The following is a 21,575-nucleotide window of genomic DNA, read 5'->3' as shown; positions in this document are numbered from 1 at the left end:
ACCAACCCTCTTTTCAATCTTCTTCAGCATGATGCTGAACCAAGCCATGAAAGACCCCAACAATGAAGACGCTGTTTACATCCGGTACCGCGCGGATGGCAGTCTCTTCAATCTGAGGCGCCTGCAAGCTCACACCAAGACACAAGAGAAACTTGTCCGTGAACTACTCTTTGCAGATGATGCCGCTTTAGTTGCCCATTCAGAGCCAGCTCTTCAGCGCTTGACGTCCTGCTTTGCGGAAACTGCCAAAATGTTTGGCCTGGAAGTCAGCCTGAAGAAAACTGAGGTCCTCCATCAGCCAGCTCCCCACCATGACTACCAGCCCCCCCACATCTCCATCGGGCACACAAAACTCAAAACGGTCAACCAGTTTACCTATCTCGGCTGCACCATTTCATCAGATGCAAGGATCGACAATGAGATAGACAACAGACTCGCCAAGGCAAATAGCGCCTTTGGAAGACTACACAAAAGAGTCTGGAAAAACAACCAACTGAAAAACCTCACAAAGATAAGCGTATACAGAGCCGTTGTCATACCCACACTCCTGTTCGGCTCCGAATCATGGGTCCTCTACCGGCACCACCTACGGCTCCTAGAACGCTTCCACCAGCGTTGTCTCCGCTCCATCCTCAACATCCATTGGAGCGCTTACACCCCTAACGTCGAAGTACTCGAGATGGCAGAGGTCGACAGCATCGAGTCCATGCTGCTGAAGATCCAGCTGCGCTGGATGGGTCACGTCTCCAGAATGGAGGACCATCGCCTTCCCAAGATCGTGTTATATGGCGAGCTCTCCACTGGCCACCGTGACAGAGGTGCACCAAAGAAAAGGTACAAGGACTGCCTAAAGAAATCTCTTGGTGCCTGCCACATTGACCACCGCCAGTGGGCTGATAACGCCTCAAACCGTGCATCTTGGCGCCTCACAGTTTGGCGGGCAGCAACCTCCTTTGAAGAAGACCGCAGAGCCCACCTCACTGACAAAAGGCAAAGGAGGAAAAACCCAACACCCAACCCCAACCAACCAATTTTCCCTTGCAACCGCTGCAATCGTGTCTGCCTGTCCCGTATCGGACTTGTCAGCTGACGTGGACTTTTTACCCCCTCCATAAATCTTCGTCCGCGAAGCCAAGCCAAAGAATTGTATTGGTAGTCCAAGAGATCGTCAGCAAAGTGCATACCCAGAAACCTGAAAGCAGTGAGTCATTCCATACAATCCATGTTGATGTATATAATGGGTCTGGAACTATACTGTTCCTCCTAAAGTCTATTCTAAGTTCTTTTGCTTTTGAGGAGTGCAAGACGAGGTTGTTCTCTGAACACCATGCTGTCAGTCTTTGGTCTTCATCCCTGTAGGCTCTTGTCTCCTCTTGAAACAAGTCCAACCACAATTGTATTGTGTGCAAACTTGATGATGGTGTTAGAATATGTGGAGGCACAATGATGGGTATAAAAAGAGTGGAGGATGGGACTCAATACATACCTTGTGGGGAGCTGTTACTGAGTAAAAGGGTAGAGGAGAGATGAGTGCCAATTTTAGCAGTCTGGGGGCAGATTGTTAGAAAGTCCTTAAGAGACAAATAGATTTGAAAAACCCTAATTTACCAAGTATTGTAATCAGTCTGCTTGGGATGATGGTGTTAAAGGCAGAACTGAAGTCTATAAAAAGCATCCTCACATAGCTCCCTGGTGTTCAAGGTGGGCTAATGCAGTGTGAAGAGCAGTAGCCATGGCATCCACTGTAGACGTGTGTGCCCTGTAGACAAACTGATATGGATCAAAGGTGGGTGGGAGGCTGGCTTTTATATGTTGCATGACCAGCTTCTTGAAGCAGTTCATAATGACTGGTGTAAGTGCAATCAGACAGTAGTCATTGACGCCGCTGATGTCATTCTTCTTCGGCAGTCGGATGAGAGTGGAAGATTTCAGGCAAGGTGGAATGATGGATTTAAACAGGGACAGTTTGAAGATCTTTGTAAAGATCTCGGAAAGCTGGTATGCACACTCCTTCAACACCCTTCCTGTCACGCCATCAGAGCCAGCGCTTTCCTTAGATTCACCGCCTTGAGCACCGTCTCACATCACCCGAGGTGCGGTATTTTTGGTTGACATGGGATGCCACTACGTCGACATCGACCGTGACATATAATCTATGAGCGACGTACAGCGTCACACTTCATCAATAACGTCCCATTGCTGCTGTTCAACACCCGCAGTTATGTTTAATTTTAATAAATGCAATGTTTTTGTAAATTTATCAGAATGATAACTAAAATAGCAAAGTGAGATTATGCAAAATTGGGATTGTTCCTAGAATTCAGGATAAGGTGCAATCTGATTGAAATTTCTCTGATGCCAGGCTATGATCAAAACTCGAGGGCTTGAACTATAGGGCAGGGGTTCCCAACCTGGGGTACATGTACCCCCAGTGGTACATTTGCACTTTTCAGGGAGTACATTGAGTCTGAGAAAATAACCACTACTATAAATACATGATGTTGTAATCTGCAGTCAGATTGCACAATGTCGTGTTTTTTTTTATCCTTAATTTTAGGGGTACACAGGAACCTAGAAAAATGCCCAAGGGGTACAGCTGAACAAAAATGTTGGGAACCTCTGCACTAGGGAAATCCTGCATAGGCTAGGTCTTAATTACCTATGACAGAGGTGAGCAACCTGCAGGCCCGATGCATCCCGCGATCCAAATTAATCTGCCCAGTGCGTGGCTGCCTCCCCCACCACCCTCTGTTATGGATACACTCCTGCCTTCGACACTGGAGACCACCCCATCATCCGTCCTTGATGCAAGACTCCCCCCGCCCTCTCCCCCATGCATAAATCCTGCTCACACTCTCCCTGCGCCAGGGCTCACTCTCCCCCTCTCACTGTTGTCTGGTTTGGGGTTTGTAATTTTGTTTTCATTGTGACTGATGTTTTTCCTTTTTGACTTTTATGGTTTTTTTTATTGTCTCATTTTAATGATAACCTTGCGCTTTTTTTTGTGCATTTCCAGATTTGCAGATACCTTCCCTGACCTGAAATGCATCATTGTTTTTATCTCATCTATTTATTTATTCATTCATTCTATTTATTTATTTATTTCATTTATGGTAGCAACAGTTCGGCCCGCCATTCAACCACTGGCACACCAACCGGCCCACGCGTGGTAAAAGGTTGCTTGCCCCAACCTATAATGTAGAAGGGTGAGCACTGACCTTGTAGAGGTTTATTAAATCATTAAGGGCAAATAAAAAAAAGCACTGTCTTTCTAATAGGATTGATGTTTCTAAAACTTGGACATACTTTTAAATGAAAAGGGAGAGATTTAAGTGGCTCCTGGGGACAACATTTGCATTCATCGGGTAGTCCATATCTGAAACAGGCTGCCAGAATCAGCAAACGTGTGGGTACAATATTGACATTCAAAAGACATTTGGACAGACATATGGAGAGGAATGGTTTAGAAAAATATGAGCAAAGGCAGGCCAATGGACAAGCTGAGAATACCAACTTGGTCAGAATGGACAAATTCAACCCAAGGGCCTGTTCATGGCTTTGACTCTATACTCAGAGAACCAAATGGTGAGGGATGCAAATTACTTTTGCAGGTCAGGTAAACAAAGTAACTGGCCATAATTGCAAAAGTTAGTGCCTGATCTTTTAAGAGTGAGATTAAAACTTCTGCAGCAGACAGGATTAGAAATGTGGAAAGGTTTCTCCAAACAATTGAGGTTAGGTTCATATCAGTCTAAAAGAGTTTAATAATCAAAGATTTCATGGCATAGGTAGTATCAAAGGCAGAGGTATGGGACTGGATCACATGTTATTGAATCAACTAAAGGTATAGGAAATAAATGATGTACCATTGTTGCTTAGTAACACAGTCCAGCAAAATTTTCACATCATTTATCATACACATTACATAGCAGGATGGACAGGAATGAAGGATAATTATTTTGAAAGACTATAATTTTTGACCTTGATTGCTCTGCAGTTACCCCTGCCAGAGAAGTCTCTGTTGAAGACTGGTGGCGGTGAATGCAATCTCTTCATAATTTAATAACATACAAACTCTCTCTTTTTTCCATCACACACAATAAATGTTTGCTTGATTAAAACTTCAGCATTGCCCAGAGGGTAGGAAATGTCTTCAAGGAATGAAAAATGACACCAAGTTGGCAGAAAAGTAGACTAAGTATCTGATGTAAAACTCAAAAATCTACAGACACTGTGGTTGAAGTTAAAAACACAATGCCAGAGAAACTCAGGTGGCCAAACAGTGTTGGCAGACACACAAACAAATGGTGAGTGGGATAAGGCAGTGGGAGAAGCACTGTCCTAAAAGCAGGAGGTAATAGGTGGATAAGAGAGGGAGGACACACCAGCAAGCAGGGGAGGAGGGATAGATCTGTGAATGGAGAGGGAACGGGATGAGAGCTGGAAGAAAGAAGACAAAGAAAGGGAAAGAAGGATGAACAGAGAGTAGGCTAGCAGAAGCCGGAGAAGTTGATGTTAATGCCATCGAGTTAGTTGGAGAACACCCAGACTGAAAATGTAGTGTTATTCCTCCATTTTACGAGTAGCCTTGTTGAGATAGTACATGAAGTCATGGAAAGACAAACCAGTCACTGATGTGGGCAGACTAAAGCGATCATCAGGTCTGTGCCCAGTCTCTCCAATGGAGAGAAGGCCACAAAGGGAGCACTGGATGTAGTAGGTTACTCCTGCAGATACACAAGTGATACCAATTTCACCCTCCAACCCACAGCTCCTTCCCCTGTGGCTGAAGAAAATGCTATACTTGCGCTCACACCTCTTCCCTCACCACCATTCAGGGCACCAAATAGTGAAGCAACACTTCACTTGTGTATCCTTGGGAGTTATTTACTGCAACAGTGCTCCCCTTGTGACCCTCTCTGCATTGGAGAGACTGGGAAATCGCTTCACTGAGCATCTTCACTCTATCCGGTTCAGTGACCGAAATCTTCCAGTTGCCAACCACTTCGATTTCGTGCCCCACTCCCATACTCACATGTCTGTCCATGGCCTCATGTATTAACCCACCAAGACCACCCATAAATTGGAGGAACAACATTTGATTTTCCTTCTGGGTACTCTCCAAGTGGAAGGCATTAACATACACTTCTCCAAATTCTACTAGCCTACTCTCACTTCTCCCTCCCTTCACCTTCCCTTCTTTCCTTCAGTTCTCCAGCCCCTTCCCTCTCCATTCACAGAGGCATCCCTCCTCCTCTTATCCACCTATTACCTCCTACCTTTGGAACAGTGCTCCTCTCCCTCCCCACCTACCATGGGGGAGGGGGGAGATAGCTAGTGCAACACTGTTACAGCAGCAGCGATCGGGACTGGGGCTTGAATCCTACGCTGTCTGTAAGGAGTCTGTATATTCTCCCTGCGTCTGCATGGGTTTTCCCCAGAAACTCTGTTTCCTCTCACTATTTAAAACATACCGGGAGTTGTTGGTCAATTGGGTGTAATTGGGCAGCCTGGGCTTGTGGGCTGAAAGGGCCTGTTACTGTGCTGTGTATCTAAATTAAATTTGAATTAAAAAAATTAAATTAAATTTTGCTCAGGTGCCTGCTGATATTTTTCTATACCTTGATGAAGGGCTCCAGCTCAAAATATCAGTTATGCCTTTATCTTAAGTACATTAAGTACACTGTTTGACCAGCTGAATTTCTCCAGATATTCTCTTACCTCCATTTTTACAGTTGGAGGTTAACCTCACCAATGGATGCATGTGTGTATGCCACATACCTGCTAAGGCTTTAATTCGGGATCTTTCAAACAGACGAGCAGAGCTGTTTTCATTATCCCATTCCTCCACATCCCATCGATTGTTGACATCAGTGTATTGTTGCTGAATGTCAATGTTGTCGTAATCTGTTGCTATTGCTGTCATCCTGCTTTCCTAGCTGCCTCTCAACATCAGCCACCTTTCACAAATAGTTCTGGAAATTAAAGAAAATAGAACTTTAGAACACATCAGTTTATCTCTTTCTATTTTTCTCTTGTAAATACACATCTGGATTGATGCAATTTCCATCTTGCTCAAACTTAGAACATCCAAATAAGATCCAGCCATCATGAACAGTGTCAATTATATATTAAGAAATATTACTTGTAATTTGTCACCAACTTCAATGTATTTACCAAAATATCCATTATTTCATCAAGAAATTTCTTTTGTTCTTCTATCGGAAAGCCTCAACAATTAAAAAGATGGGATTTGAGATAGTGAAATACTTCACAGGTCCAAGAATTGTACATGTGAAGTGCACAAGTAAGAAATAAAAATACTGAGTGTAGAAACAGGTCATTAAGAATTAAGAATATCAGGATTGAGAAGAGGATCAGGCCACTCTAGTGTACTCCTCAAAGTAATAACCTCAAATCTATTTCATATCTTTTCGCACCCAAACCTGCATCCACCATCCTTTGAGTACAAGTGTTCCAAAGTATCACAATACTCTAGGAAAAAAATAAAATTTCTTCCTCAACATCATTTTTATTTCTGTTATACCAGTCAAGGTCCTTCTTACTCTTCTAAATTCCATCAGATATAAGCCTACTCAATCCAACCTTTCCTGTGAGACAACCTATTTCAGGTATTAGTCCAGAAAACCTTTTCTAAACTGTTGCATCCTTCCAAAAACAAAGAGAGCAATATGGCATGTAGTACGTGAAGTGATCTCACCCATGTTCTGTACAACTGAATCATAACCTCTTGTATCTAATTCTCCTTGAAATTATAAATTCTGTTAGCTTTATAATTTAGGCTTTGAGTGAGATCACATTTTGACAGAATAAATACAAGAAAATATACTATATTGAACTTTCCAAATGTACACCCACTTTACCCACTCAACTATCTTGAACTCTGTTGACTCCTTTCACCAACAACTTTCTTTCAAGCTGTGAAAACTCGTGGTGCCAATTTCTGCAGTACACACAATTCATATCATTTGTCAATCAGAACAAAAGCCATTTATGCATTCTCCATTTCCTGTTAGCTAATCTTCCAATTGCACCAACTTTGTCAACTCCCAGATAACAAGCTTTCCATTTTTCAGTAATTAATGCAGCTCTTGATCAAGTGTTTAGAGGGCTCGTGTGTTATCAAGTGTTATAGTATATCCACTAGTTTCATAAAACATAGGAACATAGGAAGTAGGAACAGGAGTAGGCCAAAAATAGCCCATCGAGCCTGCTCCGCCATTCAATACGATGATGGCTGATCTAATTTATGACTTAACTCCACCTATCTGCCTTCTCCCCATATCCCCTAATTGCTCTATCATGTAAAAAAAAGCACAAAGTCTATCCTTCACCAAAAGCACATTACTTCTTCATAGAACTGTCCAATAGAATTTCCTTTTGTGAACACTATGTTGACTTTGCCTGGCAATCTTGTATTTTTCTACATCTCTACTGTAACATGGTTACAAAACGTATCCAACACTTTCATTATGACAAATGTTAAGCTAAGTGGCCTGAAGTTTGCTACTATCCATCTCCCTCCCTTTCAGAATAAATGAGCTTCATTTAACATTTTCCAATCTAATGGGATCTTTCCCATATTTTTTGAAATTTTGTGAAATTAAAAATATCAATTTATTTTAAGATCCTCAGATGAAGTTCATCAAGATCTTCCCTGATTATTACCATTTTCGCTTTCCCAATTCCCAACATGCAGCTACATCCAGGATTTACATCTCATCTTTTATAGCCATCAGTGATGCAAATTTTCTTTTTTTTTCCCCCCAAATGCCTTTTTATTTCCAATTAATAAGTAGGAAGGTATCAAGATATTCAAGGCACAAGGCTGGAGATATGAAGCACGATAGGCTGTGGTTGTAGTAAACACACCAAAATGCTGGAGGAACTCAGCTGGTCTTTTCAGCATCTATAGGAGACCATATAACCATTTACGGAGCGGAAACAGACCATGTTGGCCTTTCGAGTCCGCACCGGTTCACTGATTTTGTGCGCCCTCTTCAGGCATTGGTCCCGGTAGATCTTCATTCAATAATGATGGACGAATTCAATGCAGGTGGAATCAAATGTTTGTGAAACGTGAAGTTCAATACTTCATAGCTACTCTTTGAAAATTGAATATTCTGGTCCTTCCCCCATTTCACCCGCCACCTGGCCAAAGATACATTTTTGGCATTTTGGGCATGAGCCTTTCTTCAGGGAAAAATAGGGAAGGCAGAAGCAGGATATATCAGAGCATCTCAGAATTCAAACAATGGGGACGGAATCCAGACCAACAAAAGGTTGGATATGATAAGGGATTAGGTAGAAATTATAATCTGTGAGAAAAGAGATGGGGAAGCAGGGGGTGAGTTTTATTTTTAAACGAAAGCCAGAGAGTGCAGTCTTTAGGTATAAATTTTAAGATGGTCAAATGGATTGAACATTGGCTGAAAGGGAGAGGCCAGAGAGTGGTAGTGGATAATTGTCTGTCAGGTTGGAGGCCGGTGACCAATGGTGTGCCTCAAGGATCTGTATTAGGCCCATTGTTGTTCGTTATATACATTAATGATCTAGATGATGGGGTGGTGAATTGGATTAGTAAATATGCAGACGATACTAAGATAGGTGGAATAGTGGATAACTGCAGAGGGATTTGGGCTGCTTAGAAAAGTGGGCTGAAAAATGGCAGATGGAATTTAATGCTGATAAGTGTGAGGTGCTTCATTTTGGTAAGAAGAATCAGAATAGGACATACGTGGTAAATGGGAGAGCATTGAGGAATACAGAAGAGCAGAAAGATTTAGGTGTAACGGTACATCGTTCCCTGAAGGTAGAAACTCACGTGAATAGGGTGGTGAAGAAGGCTTTTAGTATGCTGGCCTTTATCAATCATTGCATGGAATATAGGAGTTGGGAGGTGATGTTGAGATTGTATAAGACGTTGGTGTGGCCTAATTTGGAGTTCTGTGTGCAGTTCTGGTCGCCTAATTATAGGAAGGATATAAACAGAGTGGAGAGAGTGCAGAGAAGGTTTACCAGAATGTTGCCTGGGTTTAAGCATCTAGAGTATAGGGAGAGATTGGACAGATTAGGTCTTTATTCTTTGGAGCGTAGAAGGTTGAGAGGGGATTTGATAGAAGTATTTAAGATTATGAAAGGGATAGACAGAGTGGTTATTCTTTGGAGCGTAGAAGGTTGAGAGGGGATTTGATAGAAGTATTTAAGATTATGAAAGGGATAGACAGAGTGGATGTGGATAGACTATTTCCGTTAAGAGGAGGAAAGATTAAAACAAGAGGACATGAGTTAAGAATTAAGGGGCAGAGGTTTAGAGGTAACATGAGGGGGAACTTCTTTACTCAGAGAGTGGTAGCCGTGTGGAATGATCTTCCGGGAGAAATAGTGGCGGCGGAGTCAATTGTATTATTTAAGAAAAGGTTGAACAGGTATATGGATGAGAAGAAGATGGAGGGTTGTGGGCATTGTGCGGGGAGGTGGGACTAGAAAGGGGTGTTTGGTTCAGTGTGGACTAGAAGGGCCTAATGGCCTGTTTCCGTGCTGTAATTGTTATGTTACATGTTATGTTAAGTTGATATTAATACCATCCAGTTGGAGGGTGCGCAGTCAGAAGATGAAGTGTTGTTCCTCCAATATACGGGTGGTCTCAATCTGGCTGTGCATGAGACCATGGATGGACCTCCATTCCCCATATTGAAGGCCTGAAAGGCCTCCTTTGTTTCTTTCTGGACAATAGAACCAGCCAGTCCCTGTCCATGACCGCCCTCCACCAGTTGGCAGAACTTGTCCTCACCCTCAATAATTTCTCAACATTTAATGTCCCGAATAATATTTCTTTTCAGTTATCATCAAGTTAAAGCTTTTTTTGATTGCTAAGTTAGGTCATAATTTGAGATTACCTAGACAAAATGAATTGCCCTCTCCCGAAAAGTTTAAAAAAAAACACACAAAGCACAAAGGTACAAGATTAAAATTTATAATAAAGTAAAAATAAAGGTGAGAAGAAAATGGCAGCAAAGAGAGAAAAGTCAAAAACAACGGGAAGAAAAGAAGAAGAAAGAATGTCGGAAGAAGAAGGTGAAGGCCTTACCTGTCCGAAGAGGCCCGCCGCGGAGAGAGAAGCCCGCTCCCGCAGGTCAGTGGAAGTCCCGGGCTCGGGACTACAAAAATGGCTCGCAGAGCCGAGTAAAAGTGCGCAACCACACATGAAAAAAAACACACTGACGGGAGGGGGAAACAGCTGCGGTGTCGATCTCCACAGCTGAGAGAGACACCTGCAGAATAGCAGCAGGTCCAGAACACGGACAATAACAACAACAAGAAAGAAGAGGGTAAAAAGAAAACAAGGAAACAACAGATGGTCAACCCAGAGGAAGAAGCAGAAGAAGAACAGAAAGAAGTGGAAGAAGAAGAGAAAGGCAAGACAATGGATGTATCTTTTTTGAAAGAATATATGGAATCAGTGAAAGAATGGCAATTACAAGAATTTAATGAGATAAAAAGAAGAATTAAGAATGCAGAAGAAAAAATGAATAAAATGGAAATGGCCATATCAGAGTTAGGAAAAAGAGTGGAAAATATGGAAGAACGAGAAATAATTGTAGAAATGGAAGTAGAGGACTTAAAAGAGAAATTAGAAGAATCTAATTAAAAAGTTAAAGAGACACAGGAGCTGTTAGCTCAGAAGATAGATATAATAGAAAACTATAATAGAAGAAATAATATAAAGATAGTGGGCCTTAAGGAAGATGAAGAAGGCAAGAATATGAGAGAATTTATAAAAGATTGGATCCCCAGGGTCCTGGGAAGACCAGAATTACAGGAAGAAATGGAAATAGAGAGGGCACATAGAACTTTAGCCCCGAAATCACAACCGCAGCAAAAACCAAGATCCATTTTAGTAAAATTCTTAAGATATACAACAAGAGAAAATATATTGGAGAAAGCAATGAAGAAAGTAAGAGAGGACAAAAAGCCACTGGAATACAAAGGTCAAAAAAATTTTTTCTATCCAGACATAAGTTTTGAACTCCTGAAGAGGAGGAAGGAGTTCAATACAGCGAAAACGATCTTACGGAAAAAAGGATATAAATTTATGTTAAGATACCCAGTGGTACTTAAAATAGTTATTCCAGGGCAACAAAACAGACTATTCTTGGATCCAGAGGAAGCAAGGAAATTTGCAGAACAACTACAAAACAAGCAGAGAGATGAAGACATGTAATAAGAGTAAAAATGACCACGAACTATATGTATGTGTGTAAAGGGGTATATGTGTGTATATATATAGTGTGTATACATGATCCCAAGATCGTGTTATATGACGAGCTCTCCACTGGCCACCGTGACAGAGGTGCACCAAAGAAAAGGTACAAGGACTGCCTAAAGAAATCTCTTGGTGCCTGCCACATTGACCACCGCCAGTGGGCTGATAACGCCTCAAACCGTGCATCTTGGCGCCTCACAGTTTGGCGGGCAGCAACCTCCTTTGAAAAAGACCGCAGAGCCCACCTCACTGACAAAAGGCAAAGGAGGAAAAACCCAACACCCAACCCCAACCAACCAATTTTCCCCTGCAACCGCTGCAATCGTGTCTGCCTGTCCCGCATCGGACTTGTCAGCCACAAACGAGCCTGCAGCTGACATGGACTTTTTACCCTCTCCATAAATCTTCGTCCGCGAAGCCAAGCCAAAGACATGAATGTATCCGTATTTAGAAGAAAATATATAGAGTATAGACAAGAATTGATAAGGGAGGGAAAGGGAATAGAGGGAATAAGGAGGGAATTAAAAGAGTGACCTTTGTTACATATGAAAATTGAAATCGTTTCTGGGGGGGGGGGCTGGGTGGGGAGGAGTTACGGTCACTACAAAATCAGCTGAAGTTTGCGAGTGAATTCGCAAATCCAAATGGAGAGGGGAGATGTGGTTGTCTGACAAGGGATAAAGGGCAACTCAGGAGGGGGAGGGGAGAATGGGGGTTAAAGAAGTTTTAAATAGGAGAATAAGGAAAATGTTTGATGTTTTAGAAATGTTGTCTTATAAAGTGTTCAAAACAAGAAAGCAGAAATGGATAAGAAGGAAAGGTGATGATGAAGAAATGGAAAGGGAAGATAAACAATGTATAAAATGGCTACGCTGAACTATATTACTTTAAACATTAACAGAATACATAACCAAATTAAAAGGAAGAAACTGCTAAATTTACTGAAAAAAGAAAAAATTGATATAGCATTTGTGCAAGAAACACATTTAACTGAATTGGAACACAAGAAATTAAAGAGAGATTGGGTAGGACACGTTACAGCAGCGTCGTATAATTCAGAAGCAAGAGGAGTAGCTATATTAATTAGTAAAAATGTGCCAATTAAAATAGAAGAGGAAATAATAGATCCAGCAGGGAGATATGTAATGATAAAATGTCAGATATATTCAGAGTTTTGGAATCTACTCAATGTATAATCACCTAACGAAGAAGATCAAAAGTTTATGCAAGATATTTTTTTGAAGATAGCAGATACGCAAGGGAACATATTAATAGGAGGGGATTTCAACCTTAATTTGGATTCAAATATGGACAAAACTGGGAAAAAAAAATAACAGAAAGAACAAAGTAACCAAATTTATAATTAAATCGATGGAAGAAATGCAACTTTTGGATATATGGAGGAAACAACGCCCAAATGAAAAGGAATATTCATATTACTCGGCTGGACATAAAACATACTCAAGAATAGACCTATTTTTGTTATCAGCTCGTATGCAAGATAGAGTAAGAAAAACAGAATATAAAGCTAGAATATTATCGGACCATTCACCCTTAATATTGACAATAAAGTTAGAGGACATCCCTCCAAGAATGTATAGATGGAGATTAAACTCCATGCTACTCAAAAGGCCGGATTTTATAGAATTCATTGAAAGACAAATTAAAATATATTTTGAAATAAATACGTAATCAGTGAAAGATAAGTTTATACTATGGGATGCAATGAAAGCGTTCATTAGAGGGCAAATAATAAGTTATGTAACCAAGATGATGAAGGACTATAATCAGGAAACAGAGCAGTTGGAAAGGGAAATAGTAAATATAGAAAAAGAATTAGCAATGAAGGAAGATACAACTAAAAGAAGAGAATTGGCAGATAAAAAAATAAAATATGAAACACTACAAACATATAAGGTGGAGAAGAACATAATGAAGACAAAACAGAAATATTATGAACTAGGGGAAAAAATGCACAAAATTCTAGCATGGCAGCTTAAGACAGAACAAGCTAAGAAAATGGTATTGGCATCAAGGAAAAAAGACAAACAAATCACATATAATCCAAAGGAGATCAAGGAAAACTTTAGAGAATTCTATGAACAATTATACCAAACTGAAGACGAAGGGAAAGAAGGGAAAATAGATGAATTTTTAACTAAAATTGAACTATCAAAATTACAAATAGAGGAACAAAATAAATTAACAGAACCATTTGAAATAGTAGAAATATAAGAGATAATAAAAAAATTACCAAATAATAAAACACCAGGAGAGGATGGATTCCCAATAGAATTCTATAAAACATTTAAAGATTTATTAATTCCTCCCCTCCTGGAAGTAATCAACCAGATTGATAAAACACAAAGCTTACCAGATTCATGTAAAACAGCAATAATTACAGTAATACTAAAGCAAGGGAAAGATCCACTCGCACCAGCGTCATATAGACCAATATCATTACTTAACACAGATTATAAGATAATAGCTAAACTATTAGCAAACAGATTAGCAGAGTATGTACCTAAAATGGTAAATCTAGACCAAACTGGATTTATTAAAAAAAGACACACAACAGACAATATTTGTAAATTTATTAACTTAATTCATGCAGTAGAAGGGAGTAAAGTGCCAACAGTAGCAGTTGCTTTAGACGCAGAGAAGGCCTTTGACAGAGTAGAATGGAATTATTTATTCAAAGTATTGCAAAAATTCAGTTTACCAGAGAAGTATATTAATTGGATTAAAGCATTATATAAGGGGCCATTGGCGAAAGTGACAGTAAATGGATATATATCAAAGCAATTTAACTTAAGCAGGTCAACACGGCAAGGATGCCCACTATCACCCTTATTGTTCGCGTTAGCTATAGAACCACTACCAGAATTGATAAGAACAGAAAATAATATAAAAGGGATAAAAATAAAAGACAAGGAATATAAAATCAGTTTATTTGCGGATGATGTTATAGTATATTTAACAGAACCAGAACTATCAATAAAAGAATTATATAAGAAATTGAAGGAATATGGAGAAGTGTCGGGTTACAAGATTAACGTAAATAAAAGTGAAGCAATGCCAATGAATAATGCGGATTTCTCAAAATTTAAGAAGGAATCACCATTCAGATGGCAAATGCAGGCAATAAGATACCTAGGTATACAAATAAATAAAAATCTCGGCCAACTATATAAACTCAATTATTATCCACTAATGAAAAAAAATTACAGGACGATTTAGAGCATTGGAAAGATTTACCATTAACACTAATAGGAAGGATAAACTGTATTAAAATGAACATTTTTCAGGCATTGCCAATACACTTGACAGAGAAATTCTTCAAGGAGTTAAAGAAAATAATAAGGAAATTTTTATGGAAAGGGGGAAACCGAGGATAGCACTAGATAAATTAACAGAATGGTATAAACAAGGAGGCTTACAACTGCCAAACTTTAAAAATTATTATAGAGCCGCACAATTAAGATACCTATCAGATTTTTATCAAACAAGGGAAAAGCCAGATTGGACTAGATTAGAATTAGATAAAATAGGGGAAAAGATACCTGAACACATATTATATAAATGGGATGAAAAATTGGTACAACATAGATGTTCTCCAGTATTACATCATCTACTCAATATTTGGAAAAAGATTCATGTAGAAAGGAATAAAACAAATTATCAATTACCAAAACTAATATTGATGCAAAATCAGTTACTCCCTTTTACAAGAGATAACCTTTCCTTTAGAGAATGGGAGAAAAAAGGGATCAAAAGAATAGAAAATTGTTTTTCAGGAAATAGATTATTATCCTTTGAACAAATGAAAGATAAATACAATATAACTCAAGATACAGTGCTGGCATATTACCAATTGAGATCCTACTTGAAGGACAAATTAGGAAGCAGTCTGAGTTTACCAGAGGGAAGTAACTTTGAATATGTGATTACAGATACAATGATAATCAAAAGATTTATAACAAATATGTATATTAAACTGCAAGAAAAGGAGAATGAGGAAACAAATGGTAAAACTAAACAAAAATGGGAACAAGATTTAAATAAAAAAGATAAAAAAGGAAACATGGGAGAAGTTATGTTCTGGAACGATGAGAAATACAATAAATACGAGGTTACGTATGATACAATATAACTGGATACACAGGCTATACATTACACCTCAAAAGTTAAATAAATGGGACCCAACAGTATCTGATAGATGTTTTCGATGTAAAAAAGAAATGGGAACAACAATTCATGCAATCTGGACATGTGAGAAAGTAGAAAAATTTTGGGAAGATCTAAACCAAATATTAAATAAAATTACAGAAAACAATATACCAAAGAATCCAGAGATCTTCCTCCTAAGTAACATAAAAAACAAAGAATTTGGAATTGATTTGGATGGTGCACAAAAAAGATTTGTTAAGATAGCTCTAGCCGTAGCAAAAAAATGTATTATGTCAATCTGGAAATTGGAAGATAATTTGAAAATACAACAATGGAATATAGAAATGAATAAATGTATTCTATTAGAAAAAATAACATATGGTTTAAGAAATAATATTGAAATATTTGAACAAATATGGGAGCCTTACATGAAACACAATAGAGAAAACCTACCGGGGACATTCACTACCTAAATTAATGAAAGGAGAAGGAAATGAAAAGATATGACTCAGTGGAATTTCTTGTTTATTTTTATTGAATGACAACATTGTTTGACTGGTTTAATGTATCCTAGATTTTGTACTTTAAATGGACAGGGGGGGGGAGGTAGGGAGGGTGGGATGGGAGGAGGGAGGGTGGGGGGAGAAAATGGCACTCTATATATTTGAAAAGGAAAAAGTATGTATCATGGTTAATGTGGTTTATGGTGTGAAAAATAAAAAATTTTTTAAAAACTCAGCATTCACCCACATATCTTCCATTCCTGCACATCTGCCCTGGCCCTCCACCCCCATGCACAACGGTGGAGGGCGGTGGGAGGTCCTCACCTACCTGCCTCCACATCCATCTGCGCCATTTCCACCATCTACTACGTTATCCCACCGCTAGACACATAACCCCCTCTCCACCTTCCACAGGGACCAATCCCTCCATGACTTCCTTGTCCAATCCTCCAATTCCACCAATCGTCCCCCTTGGGGCTTAACCCTGTGTCTGCAGGTGCTCCACTTGCACCCACACCTCCTCCTTCAGCACCATTCAAGATTCAATTTATTGTCATAGTAATAAAACAGTGTCATATTACATAAAATTCCTTTTTGCCTGCTGCAAAGCAAACAGATTTGCCGCAAGCAGAAATTGCCCAAGCACCTCTTACATTTCTTACAGTCAGAGAAAGAGAAGCTAAAGAGTGTCCCCTCATAGTCACCGAGTGTCCATTGATTTGCCTCCAGTGCTTTCACAGCCTCTATAGCCATTCAGAGTCCAATCCAAACCATTGGCAACCCGAGCTTCAGATCTGAACCTCCAACATAGTTAGGGACCCTTCAGTGCCCTCGGCACCCCCTCTTATCCCGGTTCCAACACCTGGTACTCTGACGAGTTCGAGCCAATTTCCAGCAATCTGCAGCCTGGCGCGAGTCTCCCGACAGCAGTCTCAGCGCCCCAAACAGTCCTTCCAAGTGAAGCAATATTTCACTTGTGAATCTGCAGGGGTCATTTAAAGCATCTAGTGCTCCCGCTGTGGTCTCCTCTTCATCGGAAAGACTGAGGATCACTTTGTTGAACGTGGATCTCTCAGTGGCCACCCATTTCAATTCTCCATCTCATTCTCTTGACTGCCCACGGTCTTGCGTATTGCCAGACTGAGACTACTCGTAAATTTGGAGGAACAACTCATTTTCCAACTGGGCAAATTAATATCGACTTCTCTGGTTTTCATTAAACCCCTCCTGTTGTCTCCATTCCCTGTCTCCTTTCGCACAGACATGATAAATTCCACCTAGTCCCTTATCATATCCAATTAACACCTTTTGTCTGTCTTCTGCCTTTTCTATCTTTCCTTGAAGGCCTTGGTCACGAAACATTGGCAATAGAGTACAGCTTGGTCTCTTATAGATGCTGAAAAGAACAGCTGAGTTCCTCCAGCATGTTTTCTACAATACAGGAGAAACTCAGCTGGTCAAGCGGTGTACTTTATGTAGCAAAGATAGGATACATAACCAACATCGGGCTTGAGCCCCTCATCAAGGTGTTTTTTTAAAAACTTTGCTACATAAAGAACACCGTTTGACCAGCTTAGTTTTGCCAACTTTATGTTTTTACTTCAACACATAGTCTACAGACTTTTATGTTTTACTTAAGATAATCAAGGCCCTGTGCACCAAGGTTACTCCAAATGTGGCTCTGTAACATTCTCTGGCAAAACCTGCTGCTATGGTGAAGGGCAAGATAAATGTCAGCCAAATGGAATAAGATTAATTCAATTTGCATAATTAAATAATTTCTCAAAGAAAAGTGAAGTTTCCACAAAAAAAAGTGCTAAACCTTAATAGAGTAGGAAACACATCATATAGGGAACGTAGTGTTCCCAAGGTAAATTATTTCAAGTACAAAAGGAAAGAAATAGCTGAATGCATCCCATATCAAAATAGCCAGTCCAATTTAATTCAATCTCCAGCATCAATAATGAAAAATAATAAAAAAAATTAACATGCCTAATGCTATTTAATCAAAGTTCAAATTTATGTACATGATATCACATACAACCCTAAGATTGTTTTTCCTACAGATCGGGCAGAATTTCTACTCATCAATAACATTCAGCTACACTTTTGAAATTGTAAGAATAGGTCTCGCTAGAGGCCCAAATGAGATATTATTTAAATGAAAGAGCAGATAATTTTAAAACAGTTAAAAGCATTAGAGCGTTGCAGTGGAAGTCAGCAGATGGGAGATCAGATTCAATGGCATCACCTAGTGGCAACCAGTTTACATTTCACTACAACAGGCAACTTGCAGACAAGAAACCTCCCATCTCATTAACCAAGTTTTTGAATTGTACCTGTATTTGTTGACATGAGAGCTTTACCAAAAATTGGTAAACATGGAAATGTTGGGAATTTTTTTTATCTAGGTCATCTCTCTTCATACAATTCCCAACCACTGGATAACTTCAATTAGCCCACAATCCACACCCATTTTCTCATTTGATTTGAGTAGCTAAATTGTTGTTTCCTCCCCTTTCCCTCAATTCAGTGACTCATTCTTACAACAAGAATTCAAATGTAAAAAAATTATAATGTATTAAAAAATAAGCACATCTACAAACTGAAAGTCAAATAAAATTTTTTTTAAAAATCACAGAAACTAATGCAAATAGTAGAACACTTATTTTGCTTTAACTCAATCTCCAAATTTACTGACACCGTCATTGTTGGCCGAATAACTGGAAATTGAGAGTCAGAATACAGGATGGAGACTTATAACTTGGGTGGTGCCAGAACAATAATCTTCAGAATCAGAATTTATTGTTACAAACAAGGCATGAAATTGGTTGATTTGTGGCAGCATCACAGCGCAAACATTCATATAAACCACCTTACAAGAATAAAAAAATAGTGCACAAAAAGTCAAACTAAGGCAGTGTCTTTGGTTCATTATCATTCAGGAATCTGATGACAGTGGGGAAGAAGCTGTCCTTGTGCCATTTAGGGCTCATCTTTAGGTTCCTGTACCTTTTTCCAATGGCAGCAGAGTGAAAAGGGCATGGCCTAGGAGGTGGATGTCCTTGAGGATAGAGGCTGCTTTCTTAAGACACCGCCTCTTGTAGGTGTCCTTGATGGAGTGAAGTCTGGTGCCTGTGATGTCACAGGGTGTATTAACAATCCTTGAGTTTTTTTCTTGTCCTGAGTGTTGGCACATCTGTATCAGATAGTGATGCAAACAGCCAGAATGGTCTCCATGGTACACCTGTAGAAGTTTGAGAGACTTCAGTGACATTCCAAATCCTCTCAAACACCTCACAAAGTATAGCTACTGGTGAGCCTTCTTCATGATTACATCGACATGGAGGCTTGAGGACAAATCCATGGAGATGTTGATACCAAGGAATTTGAAGTTCTTCACTACTGAGCTCTCAAATGAGAGCTGGGTCATGTTCCCCTGACTTCCTTTTGAAGTCTACAATCATGTCCTTGGTTTTGCTAACATTGAGCAGAAGGTTGTTGGTGTGACACCACTGAATGATATGATCTATCTCCCTCTTGTACACTTCCTCATTGCCGTTTGTGATTATGCCAACAACTGTGGTATCATCGGAAAATTTGTAGTTTGCATTGGAATTGAGCCTGGCCACACAGCTATGGGTGTATAGAGAGTAGAGCAATGGGCTAAGCACGCATCGTTGAGGTGTGCCTGTGTTGATATAAGGAGGTGAAATTTTTATCAATTCATACTGACTATGGTTTTTTTGATGAGTAAGGATTCATGTGCAGAGGGAGATGCAGAGGCCAAGGGTTTGGAGCTTAACCAGTACTCAGGGAATAATGGAGTTGAAGGCTGATCTGTAGTCTATGAAGAGCAGCCTTATGCATGAGTTGCTGTTTTCAAGGTGATCCAGAGCTCAGTGGAGTCAGCTGTGTGTTGCGTCTGCTGTGGAGCGATTGTGACGATAGCCGAATCGCAGTTGGTCCACACCTTTGCTTCGGTACGTAATAATTCTGGCCATGACCAACCTCTCAAAGCATTTGTCACAGATGTTAGTGTGACTGGACAAAAGTCGTTGAGGCAGCTCACACTGCTCTTCTTGAATACCAGGATAATAGATGCCCTTTTGAAGCAGGTGGGAACCTCTGACTACAGCAATGAGAGGTTGAAAATGTTCATGAACACTCCAACTAGTTGGTTGGCATAGATTTTCAGTACCCTGCCAGGTACCCATCAAGGCCTGACACCTTGCAAGGGTTCACCCTCTTGAATGATGTTCTGATATCAGCCTCAGAGACAGATATCACAGGGTCCACTGCCTATTCAGGGATTTCTAAGTAGGCACTGTTGGATTCTCCTTCTTGAAGCAGGGATAAAAGATGTTCAGCTCATCAGGTAATAAATTGTTTACCCTCACTTTGTAAGCTGTGATGGCCTTCATTCCCTGCCAAAGCTGTCTTGTATCTGTCTCTGGCTCTAGCTTCCTCTGGAATTGTCATTTTGCTTCAGAGGTAGCTTTCCACAGGTCGCACTTGGGCTTCTTGTAGAGATTTGGATCCCTGGCCTTAAATATCCTTGATCTCACCCTCAGCAGGTGCAAATCCTCGGATTCATCCAAAGCATCTGGTTAGGGAACACCTAGTATGTGCTTGGGGGCACACACTTGGCATGTAGATCTTGATGAAGTCAGTGACACCTGTTACATATTCATTCAGGTTTAAGGATGAATTCTTGAATATGGTCCAGTTCACTGATTCAAAGCAGTTCTGCAGACGCTCCTCCATTTCTCTCGGCCATACTTTCGCCGTCTTCACTACTGTTGTTGTGTCCCTCAGTCTCTGCTTTTATGCTGGGAGTAGAAGTACAGCTAGGTGATCAAACTTGCCGAAGTTTAGTTGTGGTATAGCTCGGTAGGCGTTCTTCATGATGGTGCAGCAATGGTCGAGTGCGTTGGCTCCTCTGGTCTCGTATGTAACGTGTTGGTGATAATTCGTTAAGAGTCTTCTTCAGATTGGCCTGATTGAAGTCCCCTATAATGATCGGGAAGGCATCAAGATGTGCTGTCTCATGGCTGCTAATCATAGTACTCAGTCCTTCCAATGCCAGCCTGATGTCAGGCTGGGGCAGAATGTACACTGCAACCAGAATGATGGCAGTGAACTCCCTCAACAGGTAGAATGGGTGGCACTTGATGGTCAGTTGTCGGGGTCGGGGGAGCAGGACTGGGACATAACCATCATAATTTTGCACACGATGAATTGATTATGACACAAACACTACCTCCCCTGGTTTTTTCCGATTCCAGTGTCCAGTCAGTGCAGTGGAGGGTGTAGCCCTTTGGCTGTAATCTATGTTTATTTGAAATACATCACCTAGCACTCCTTGATGAGTTATCTCTCAACATCATGAAGACCAAGGAGCTGATTGTTGATCTCAAGAAGGGGAGGCTGAGGGACCATGCACCTGCCTACATTGATGAGACCGAGGTGAAGAAAATCAAAGCCTTCAAGTTCCTGGGAATCCATGTTTCTCAAGAGCCTTTTTCTGGAGCCAGTACTTTGAGGCAACCATGAATAAAGCAACACATAGAACATTACAGCACAAAAATAGTTCTCTTCAGCCCTTCTAGTCT

At 40.3% G+C, this 21,575-nt stretch overlaps 1 protein-coding gene across 1 annotated transcript in view; it reads right to left on the bottom strand.

The window, feature by feature from the left end:
- Window positions 1-21,575, bottom strand: part of sptbn1 (spectrin, beta, non-erythrocytic 1) — a 300,080-nt gene that overhangs the window by 186,530 nt on the left and 91,975 nt on the right. The window contains exon 3 of the mRNA XM_069931435.1: window positions 5,782-5,975. Coding sequence (XP_069787536.1) covers window positions 5,782-5,926 — 145 coding nt within the window. The 5' untranslated portion in view covers window positions 5,927-5,975. The remainder of the gene's footprint in view (window positions 1-5,781; window positions 5,976-21,575) is intronic.

This window comes from Narcine bancroftii, chromosome 4 (genome assembly GCF_036971445.1).
Source record: "Narcine bancroftii isolate sNarBan1 chromosome 4, sNarBan1.hap1, whole genome shotgun sequence".
NCBI classification, from domain to species: domain Eukaryota; kingdom Metazoa; phylum Chordata; class Chondrichthyes; order Torpediniformes; family Narcinidae; genus Narcine; species Narcine bancroftii.
Note: the sequence above shows the minus strand (reverse complement) of the source record. Positions and strands in the feature narration are given on the sequence as shown.